This window comes from Triticum urartu, chromosome 6A (assembly GCF_056163025.1).
Source record: "Triticum urartu cultivar PI428250 chromosome 6A, HENAU_Tu73, whole genome shotgun sequence".
Taxonomy (NCBI): Eukaryota; Viridiplantae; Streptophyta; class Magnoliopsida; order Poales; family Poaceae; genus Triticum; species Triticum urartu.
The window spans coordinates 112,646,868-112,657,780 of NC_141878.1; the positions used below are offsets into that span (position 1 = coordinate 112,646,868).

The 10,913-nt window shown below is 50.4% G+C and overlaps 2 protein-coding genes and 1 non-coding gene across 3 annotated transcripts; 2 read left to right on the forward strand and 1 right to left on the reverse strand.

Moving 5' to 3' along the window:
- The first annotated feature begins 415 nt into the window (after positions 1-415).
- On the forward strand, positions 416-611 carry LOC125517846 (U2 spliceosomal RNA). Its single transcript, XR_007287845.2, has one exon. It is a non-coding gene; the product is annotated as a U2 spliceosomal RNA (small nuclear RNA).
- Positions 612-2,215: 1,604 nt separating this feature from the next.
- Positions 2,216-2,731, forward strand: LOC147964352 (uncharacterized). The gene has a single exon (XM_087529935.1). The coding sequence runs from the start codon at positions 2,216-2,218 to the stop codon at positions 2,729-2,731; it is 516 nt and encodes a 171-aa protein (XP_087386061.1).
- Positions 2,732-6,482: 3,751 nt separating this feature from the next.
- LOC125514805 (NPL4-like protein) lies at positions 6,483-8,049 on the reverse strand. Its single transcript, XM_048680160.2, has one exon. It carries the CDS (start codon positions 7,939-7,941, stop codon positions 6,694-6,696), a length of 1,248 nt encoding a protein of 415 aa, XP_048536117.1. The 5' UTR covers positions 7,942-8,049; the 3' UTR covers positions 6,483-6,693.
- Between the last annotated feature and the right edge of the window lie 2,864 nt (positions 8,050-10,913).

Consider the following 10,913-nt stretch of genomic DNA (forward strand, 5'->3'; position numbering starts at 1 on the left):
GATCGCTATGCATCACCAGTGAATAGTGATGAGCTGCTCACCTGAGAATACAGTGATCACTACGCCCACGCGGAGTTGTGGCTGGTCAAACTTGAACGCGACGGACTCGTGCGGTGCGGCGGTAAGTGGTCTGGTCACCTTTGGGCTCGCCCTTGCCAGCACGTCAGAGACGGCGAGCGAAACGAGCAGGGAAAAACAGAACCCGCGTGATACTGGGCCGTGGAAGGACACGGCCGTGGTGTTCTTGTCGGGCCTGTCGAAGCCCAAACGAACGAGAGGCGGATAGGCCTCGGCTGGTCGCCCGAGCGAAGCAGGTTCCCCTGCTCTTTCGTTTCGTTTAGTACCACCTCGCTTGCGGAGGAGGGAGAGGCGGTCGAGATAGCTATAAAAGGAGGGGAGGGCAGTGGGAGAACTGATATCTTTCTCGGCCTTTTGGCTAAGATCAAGTGTAGTATCTGTTTTTATCAGTTTAGTATTTGATATGTGGGCCATGTGCTTACAATGATATTAAATTTACTTTTTCTGAGGGAGGGTCCATCACATTGGCTTGTCATTGGGGTCCTCGGGTGTCGCCTGGGCTTTGCACTATAGCCTATGCAGGCGCACACCAACCAAAACTAAGTTTAAAATTGTACTCTCTCTTAACAAAGAGGTTTGTTTATACCCTCGTAAATCGCTACAGATTCAAAGTCTTGCGCCAAAGACTGTTAAACCTCCTCGGTCATCTGCACGCTCTGAAATCTGTTTCGTTGCAGCAGCTATAATGGGGAAAATGAAAACAACACTATTCTGAACTTGATGGAGCAAAGCTAGGATTAAGAACGTTGATATAAATCTTTGTTCTGCAACATTGCCACCTAAACAGGCAAGTCAAGGAATCCCAACAATTGTTTTCTCAAGCGCTTCCATTATCCGTGTGACTGTAGTGTCTGTGCCAGCCCAACTTCACAGAACTTGTTCACATAATCTTGTTTACCTTTGTGTAAGTGCGCGAGTGCAAGACTAACGTGTCAGTAATGCCGCAGAACAGAGTTTTGTATCATCTGCATTATATTATTTGTTGAAGTTTGACAACTCTTGCTTTCTGGCACATAGTTACATTTTCATGTGCATGCTTATGAATAAAGCCGTTAAATAAGATATAGACAGGAAAGTACAACACTTTCCACTTGTCAACGCACAGCAGTATATAGCAAGGATAATACGGAACATCACATACCACACCGGCCAGTATCTACATAACCCCACCACCACTGCAACTGAAAACAAAGCACTAATAGTAAACATCTCTTTTAACAGAAAAAAAGGTTGCCGCAATCACTGAGAGGAAAGAAGTGTAACCCGCTGAACTTTCACGTTTGGGCTACATCATCCTCTCAACTCAAAAACCAGTAACTTAATCCCCCAAACTTTGTAATACCGGACAAAACACCCACTAGCGCCCTGATTAGTGGGTTTTGACTATGGTTTTGCTGATGTGGCAGCGAGCCAATGCGGAAAAGTCTCACTGTGTTTTTCTTGTGCGTTGTGGCTAGCATCCGCGTACAAATTTGATCGGTGCGCTCGGCAAGCTAGCTGTTTAGTGCAATTAACATCTACTCCCTCCGTTTCTAAATATTTATCTTTTTAGAGATCTCAAATGGTTATCACATACGAATATATATAGATATATTTTAAAATATAGATTCACTCATTTTACTTCGCATGTAGTCACTTGTTCAAATCTATAAAAAGACAAATATTTAGGAACGGATGGAGTATCTAGCTAACTGCTTACACGCTTGGCCTAGCTGCTTACAACGTGAGGTGACCTCAGGCCAACTCCACCGCGCGACTCCATTTTGTCCGGCCCCGTCTGTTTGGGGTAAAACGGACAAACGAGGTGGCCCAGCGCGCGACGGCCCGGACCCATCTGGTCCGTTTTGTGTCCGGGCCGACCCATTTCGAGCGCAAACTTGCGCCGGGTTTGGGTCACGGCGGACAGCGAACGTCCGCGTCGGGGCCGCGTGGCAGGCGGCCACCTACCTCCCACCCGCCAACATAAATGCGCACGAGCGGGTGGCCTCACCTGTCATCCGCACAGCGAAGGGTCGCCGTCCTTCTTAAATGGGAGGCCGTGGACCGGTCGTCGTCCACAGTTCCCACTCCGGCCCCTCTCTGCCCCCTCGAAACCCTAGCCGCTCCCCGTCGTCCAACTCGCCGGCCGGCCGCAGCCATGGGCCTTTGGAAGCACAACCGCAAGGGGAAGCACGACCGTGAGGTCGGCTCCCTCTCGGGACGCCGCCGCGGCTCCGTCAAGAAGGAGGAGCTCGCATCACCGCCGCGCTCCTCCATTCGAGCCCCCGCGCCTGCCCCCTTCACTATCGCTCCTAGGGCCGCCGACGAGCGCAACCGGCGGTACCTGGCCGTGGATGTGTGCTGGTGGTACTGGGAGACGAGGACGCCGATCCCGTGGAGCGACGTGCACCTCCCCAACAACTGGCACCTCTCCGCGGACCGGGCCCCCATCCCGCCGGTGCCTGCGAGCGGCCGTGCCCGGTGCGATGAGAACGAGCGCCGCCGTCGCCTCCTCCCCTACGACCTATTCGACAACGAGAGGTACGCCCCCGACTCCGACCTCGCCGTCGCCTTCCCCATCTCCGTCGCCACCTCCACCTCCTCGCATGACAACGGAGAAGGAGGCCCGACTCATGGCGCGTGTCATGGAGGACTCCATGCACACGCACGATGAGCGCCAATGGCCGGACCTCGAGGAGATGATGGCCCTATCTGCGGCCGGCGACGTCGCCATCCCCGAGCTGCAGATGCTGCCGAAGGAGGAGGTGACAAAGGAGCCGCCGGTGGCCGCCTTCCACCCGGGCCTGGTTGGCCAGGGGTGGAGCTGGTCCTACACAGCGGAGCAGATGGCAGCCGCCGTGGGGGGCAACTAGTGCCCTGCGCCACCGCGGTCACCGGAGCGCGACGCCTCGCCTCGGGAGGAGGTGGTGCAGGCACCGGCCACCTTCCAGCCCGCCGCCCCCGTGCACCGCGGACCGCCGGCCCATCTCTGGACGCCGCCGTACTACGTCGACCTCTGCAGCGACGACGACGACACCGGCGGCCACTGAAGACGGCGACGGCGACGACCAAGGCGTGGACGGGCGCGGCAGCAGCGCGCGGACGGCTTTTTTTATTTTGTTTTTATGTTAATTATGGAACTGGGCCGTTTAAGTGCGGCGTGAAACTGGACCGTTTTGTGGCCGTGACCTTTATATATGTTTTAAGTTTTTTTTAAGTACGTTTATTTACCTTTTTAGGCATTTTATTTAAGTTTTTTGTTTTTTTAATCACGTCCACACCGGACATGATTTGGGATGCGGCCGCGCGCTGGGCGCACCCACGATCCAACGGACAAACGCGGACATGGGCGAACGCATCGCCGCCCCAAAAGGACAAAATCCGGCCGGACGTCCGTTTGGAGTCGCGCGGTGGAGTTGGCCTCACCCGCAAACTGACCATGGCGGATTACCCGTGAAGGACCTTGGTAGCACCTTGCCTACCTCGAAACTGATGCCTTGCCGCCCTGCTCGTGTACAGACGTGCGACCCTTGCGCCATGTCGCTTCTCGTAGCCGTGGCACACCACTACCAGCACTCTCGCTCTAGACCAGGCTGCTACCAGGACCAGCGATCCGTCCTGCCTCCGCGCGTCGACCTCCAGTGCACGCAGGTGTAGCAGCCTCCCGTGCACCGAGCGGCTCCGGCGAGGGTGTTCTCGTCGCGGTCTCCTATCCACATAGCGACGACGACGTGCTCGTGGCCGCCTCCTGCCGTGCGTCAAGTGACGAGGGCGATGACGGGGCTGGCGACCGCCTCTCGGGCGTCGAGCACGAGGCTCATGGCCGCCTCCCGGGCGCCCAGCGACAACGGTGAGGGCTAGGCTAGTGTCGGCCACTCGTGCGCCTAGGGACGGCGGCAAGGGTGAGACTCATGGCGGCCTCCCGTGTGTCAAGCTACGGCGGCGAGTGTGAGGCTCATAGCGGCCTCCCGTGCATGTGGCGTGGGTGAGGCTCATGGCAGCCTCTTGTGCGCCAAGCGGCGACGACGAGCACTCCACGCTGCCACTCCCGGTGTTCGATGCACTCGGAGCAGGGGCTCCCATAAGTGTGCTTGGCGAGGCAGATGGTCCTGGTTAGAAATAACACTTTGCTACACTGACATGTGGGTCATTGCACGAGGTGGCAGTATAAGTCAACCAACTAAACCGGGTCAGCGCATCACGTCGGCGAAACCATCCTCTATACCAGCTTGAAAGTATCTCATGGGGTGTTTTATCTGGTATTGCAAAGTATAGGGGATTAAGTGACTGGTTTTTGAGTTGAGGGGGTGATGTAGCCCAAACGTGAATGTTCACGGGGTTATATACACTTCTTTCTCACTGAGAGAGATGATAATAGATTAAAGCACTTCCAGTGTGCTACTGTAAGGCACTCTAATCAACTGAGTTTTCCATTCTGATCCTAGTAGTGAGAAGAATAAAATCCTAACGGACAGGGTAAGATGATCATCAAGATGTTATTCTGCCAACAGGAATTGTCGATTGCCTCGGAATAAATTAGTGCGTTCACTTTCACTTTGGAAATTCAGGACAGTGATAGCCAAATGGAATCCATCTCTTTACAGATCAAATGGATTCACCAACTTTTCCATTCACTCGGCCTAGCATTGTATGTTGTGCGTACAGTTCAGACTGTTAGCGGGCTAAGAACCTTAACTACATGTCAGCCTAAATCCAACCTGATGCCTGCAGCCTCAGGAGTCCCACTGGACGCATCGCGAGAAGCTGCAACTTTGGGGCCATCAGCACAGATGGTTCATTTCCATCCTATAGTTCCAAGTCAAGCGGCAGTCTATCTGCCAAAGACGAGATGCAGCAAGCCAGCAACTCTGCTCCAACCTGAATGCGACTCCTACGAACATCTCATGCTGCTTCAGTTATGCCAAATTCATCGGGGCTATTGCTTCTGAGAGCCTTCTGCTGGGGAGTGATCCCACAGAGGAGGCTACTATCCTGACGGACGAGGGTACTAATGGACAGAGGCGTGCTCATGAAAAACAGTGCTTGTTGCTCCCGTTGTCCATCTACCGGACAGCACCGGCGAGCACCAGCACCGTGTCATCACAAGAAGCGAGCAGCTCAGACGCCAACGGAGGCGTCGAGGAACCCCGCCATCGTCGTACGTGTACAGGGTGGCGTCACGATGCCATTCAATGTCGACAGTCTCAGCTCCTGCTGTGCTGAAGAACCAGAGCAGCAGCAGGGTGGAGGAGGTCGAAAGGAAGAAGAGCGAGAAGCTTGTGCTGTTCAATTCCATGGCTTCAAGCCAACAATGTTGGCTCCACAAGCTGAGTCCTCTTCTGACATAGGATTTTTTGTTTTCATGTGATCAAAACTAGAATCCCAGATTTTTTTTCCCCGATAAAGGATGGATTTTATTGATTCATAACGGCAGATCAAGAGAATACAAGCATCACGAAGAACCTGTTGCTGGCAGAGGAAGCCACACAATATGTTTTCTATGATTGCGTTCTCAAGCATCACCCCCGTTTCATTTTCATCTCTTCATACAAACCACTAGACTTTCTCACACTACTAGTTCCAGTATCAATACCAGTCAGGCTTTTCTTACTAGTACTATATTTAGAGGCATTTGTTCCTCTGCTTGAAGTGTTTTCATCTCAAGTAACCATATAATCAATATACATTCCATCATGTTCATCCCTTAGCCCCATTTTCCCATTTGTATCGGTGCTTAAATAGCTAACCTATATCTAAAGAATTGCCATTGAGGCCAAATAGTCTCTCATGTGGGGTTTTGGATAGATCCCTACATCACCTTCACTCTACCTACCTAAAAGAGATTCTGGAAAAATTCCTTGATCCACAGCTATATGGTTCTGGAAAAATCCCTTGCTCAAAAGGGACTCAAAATGGTATAAGGCACTCCCACACCACTTTTATTGTAGTCCTCTGATTTTAACACAAGCCTTCCTGGCCTTCCTGAGTATCAAAAACTCCAGACCTTACTTCAAAACTTCAACATTATATGTCACCCCTCCTTGAGCAAACCAAAAACATGGGTATCATACAACATCCTAACTGAGTGAAATGTGTCTAAAGGTATTCCGGGTGTGTCGGTTGGGTCATACTAGTATCTGGTCCTAAAAGGTCTGACCTGCCCTCGCGCCGCATTGTCCGAAGGCACATAGACTATTTTTAGAAACATAATAGACCCTAAGTCATATCTCCAGCCCAATTTTCAAAACCATACAAGAAATTGATCAACCCTTCTCCAGTCCCCCTATTCGTCTTGGTTACTATCTCAGCGAACTATCTCAGTGTTGGTTACTATCTGAGTGAACTGGCATGGCAAAATCAATGTTTGTCCCTTTCCCAACATCTAGGCAATGCAAATGTCAAAAAAACTAAACATCTAGGCAATATACAACCACCAAAAGACTTGCATTTCAACGAGTATATGACCAGATTCAGCATCAAAATGAAACATGTTGCCCTTTGTGCAATGGTAATCGCATATACGAGTTTTAAACAAGACTTACACACCTGAGACATTCATATAAATCACACATGAGATGATACTGAGAGCAAGTTGCTAAATGACACCGTGTCTTTGTTTCAGGAAACCCTCTCTGGTTATGTTTGACCTGCCAAGGCGTCGATCAGGAGCCGGTAGCCCTCTGGCACCTCTGCCTGGTGTCCCACGCACGCAGCCAGAGTAGGAACGTCGGCCTTGACATCCAGGAAAGCAGCGATCTGGAGAAGCAGGTGGAAATCAGAGATCCGCTTGACGAACGGGAGATGCTTTGCACGATCCATGTGGCTCCTGAGAGCGTTCGCCGGTAGAGGAATTCCACGGTTTTCAATCGGAAATCCCATTGAGAGCGGGCCCTGGTGATCGGAGATCTTCACGGGCACCAGGAAGAAGTCGTTGTCCACCTCCATGGTGTCTTTCCCTCCTGCAATCACCTCCTTGCGCATCTTGGACAGGCGGGGGTCGTCGGAGTCCTGGATCTCCGTCTCCAGCACGCCGTCCTTGAACAGCTTGACGCAGACCTCGCTCATCTGGAACGCCTCGAAGTGCACGTCCGCCGAGCCATCCTCCCCCACCTCCAGCTTCACCACGGCGGTGACCCACTCCGGGATCCCGCCCTCTGCCTGCAGCTGGGCGGCCTGGACCACCTCGCTGTTGGACAGGGTGTACTCGCCCGTCTCGCTGGCCTTCCTCCCTACTGCCTGTGTGAAGACGAACCCTACCCGGCGCATGCCGAGCCCGTCGGCGATGGCGTCGACGCGGGCCTCCTCGTCGGCGTCCCGCATCAGGTGGACCACGTCCGAGGACCCCTGCTGCGGCGGCTCGTAGATGAAGTCGACCAGCACCTCCTTGGTCTCGGCGTCGACGCGGCCGTAGAGGAAGCCCGCGCGCTTGACGGCGAAGGCGAGCGACTCGGAGACGTGGAGCTGGAAGGCGTTGGCCGAGTCGCGGTCGAAGGAGGCCGCGGAGCAGAAGGGCGCCTCCTGGCGGGTGACCCGGATCTGGCGCGCGATGAGGTCGTCCATGGTCATCTTCTTGCCGAAGGAGCCGGCGGCGGTGAGGGCCCGGGGCGCCGGCGGCTGGGCGGAGCGCGCGCCGGGCGGGTACGAGAGGTAGACGAAGGAGCCGTTGGCGAGGGGCAGGGAGGCGAGCGGCGCGGCCGGGTCGGAGAGGAGCGGCGGCTGCGGGGCGGGGAGGAGCAGCGCCGGGTCGAGGGAGAGGCGCTGGGCGGCGACGGGCACGGTGGCGCGCGCCTCGATGAGGCGCTGCAGGTCGCCGATGGTGGCGGCGGCCGCGTCCGGCACCGTGATGCGGTCAGTGCCGTCGCGGCTGCGGATGCGGAGGATCATCGCGGCGGCTGCGGATGCTTTTTTTTTTCCCTTTCTTTTCCCCTTCTGAGGGAAGGAATCGCAGCGGCTGCTTTGGGTTGGGTTCTGCTTGGCTACTTGCCTTCGGCGGTGGTGGGTGTATGTAGAGTTAAAGGCGCGTCTGTATGAGCCCGTGTCGGGCAGCAACATGGGCCGGCACGGGCTCTTTCTCCGATTCTGTGGGTGGAGTCCCGCTTACCTTCGGTTGATGGGTCGGCCCAGCAACATGCGTGGCAGGCACGCGAACGTTCTTTTATTTTGGCATGTAGTAGATGAGTTTTCTGTGGTTCTCTTATCATTTTGTTTTTGCAGCGGTTTTTCCTTAGTATTGTAGGGTCATTATGTGCTTTAATTTCTTCTCTGGGTTTTCAGCCTTTTTTGTCACCCTTTGCATTTCAAATTTGTTTCATAGTGCATTTTAGAAATATATTAATCATGCATTATAAATTATTTTCATTTAATAATTTTCACGAAATATCACAATGTATTAAGAAAGTTCACTGGATGTTAAGAAAGATCTTCATCTATACTAATATAAAAAAAACCAAATGGCAGATTCAATAAATCTCGGCCGTCAAACCATGTCAATCCAACGACTTATATTGCTTCAACGGCAAGCGCTCAACATGTTTAGCGTGCAATTAATATCATATCAAATATCAGCGTCTACTACTATTCATGTAATTAACACGTAACTGATATCATACCTAATATTAACTTGTAATTAATTTTCTCCTAAATATTAACGTGGGTTGCACGTATGCATTTAAAAGTAGTATATTAAAGATGCTCATCATAAATTACAAAAGATGTTCATCCTATATCAGTTTTTTGTTGTGTTTTAAAATAGTACTTGCCATGCATTTAAATTAATATGCAATATCATTTTTAAATGAATAATTTTTCATACATGATGAATACTTTTAGTACCCATTGCATTTTTAATATTAATGGGGTATATTATTTCAATACGCGGTGAACCAATTTAAAGTACGAGGCGAACATTTTTTTTATACATGGTGAACACTTCTTAAATTGTTGGAGAGGTGCTTGCTCGGGCTTTTCTAGCTGACTTTGTTTGCGTATACTCGAATGGTGGACGTTGTCAGGGCTGCTGTGCCGGCTGATACTGTTTCGTCCACTTGAATGTGTGGGTGTGGGTGTGAGCGGCGCCCGGTCCCAATTGTTGGAGAGGTGCTTGCTCGGGCTTTCTGACCACCTAGCTTTCGGGTTTCTTTGGCCGACCCTCTTTGTGGCCACCTGTTTTTTTGGCGTTGTCGGGTTACAACGCCGCTTGGTCTAGAGTGTTGTCACGCTAGCTGCTTGGCCTTTCCCGACTAGGTTGTTCGTTGCTCCAGGTGTTAATTGTATTGGGAAACATAGTACTCCCTCCATCTCAGTTTACAAGTCTTGCACGTGTATCTAGGTTGTCAATTTAACTTATATAAAATAAATTGTTTAACATAAAAATTATAGCATTAGAAAATAGAATATCTAAGGTTTCTAATGATATATTTTTTGTAATGTATGCCTCCTATTAAGTTGGTCAAATTAACGACCTAGGCACACGTGCAAGACTTGCAAACTAAGATAGAGGGAGTAGAAAACAAAAAAAATTGCCCTACGATCAATCAGGAACACTATGAAAATGCAACAACGGTTTGGATCGGATCGTTACCAACTCCGAGTTGAAGCGGAAGAAGACGAGTCGGTGTAGATCGTACTTGAAGTGCCTCGAAGCGTCGATGAATGATCTCTCAAACCGTCCACGAACAGTCCCTCGAACGGAAGACCAAAAGCATGACTTCTCCACAAATTGCAAGTGTATGGTCTTCATGATACGTCAACGCTTCATCGTCCAGATCTAATCATTGCCAAAGAATTAGAGGGAGAAGATTAGAACCACATCGGGCTTCTAATTGCGAGGATTAGAGGATCTAGGTCTAACTCTAATTGGATCAACTAGAACTAGAACTAGAGAACTAGAGAAGGCTCCAAAATTTGTGTGTCCAAAGACCAAAATCCTCTAGTATATATAGGTTGGAGGAGAGGGGAGGGGCACCACAAGCGGGAAAGTTTTCCCTTTCCCCTTGCGTCGACCAAGGAGGGGGAATCCCCCTCCAATTCGGCCTTCCTCCTTCCTTCCCCAAGTAGGAAGGGGGGGCCTCCCTATTGGGCCCAAGTAGCTTTCCACCACATGGTCTTTTTAGCCCCATTGATAGTTTTTGCTCAAAAAAGCCCCATTGATATTTAAATAAATATAGAAGTCTCCTAATCATATTTAGAGCCTTTTAATATTAATTTAACATCACTTGAAACTATTTCCACCTATATATAATTTATCAGTATTACCCGAAAACCCCGAAACTCTTCTGGTTCCTCTCAAAACTATTTCGAATATTAATGAAACTATTTCATAAATATTTTCTCATTAATCCTATCCTACTAACACTAATCAAATAGTGATTAACTTAAACTTGTGACCCTATAGTTTTGGTAAAACATAGACATGAGCAAGACCCCTTTCGTTTAATGACCGATAGCAGAACCGTGGACATCCATATCGATCCCTATGAGTACACGAATGACATTCGGGTGAAACTTTGGTTATCATGTGCTATTCCCATTGCTTCACAATACTTTACAAAACTCGAGGTGATATATATATATATATCGGTATCCTCTTGAGTCATACACATCCTCACTATACAGCTCTCCTCGTTATCGATTTTGTTATTCTTTCATGAAAAACCATCGTAAGATGGGGGGAGTGAAGCAAGCACAATATCTGTACCGATGGCAGAAGGTTCGTCAATTAGTGAGCATATAGTGAAGCTTGCTAGCTATGTTGATAGACCGTCTTCTCTAGAATTTGGACGGGATGGAGAAGAGTGTAGATGAGTTATTTGATGTGCTCAAAACTGCGGAAGCTGGAATGCAAAAGAACAAACAAG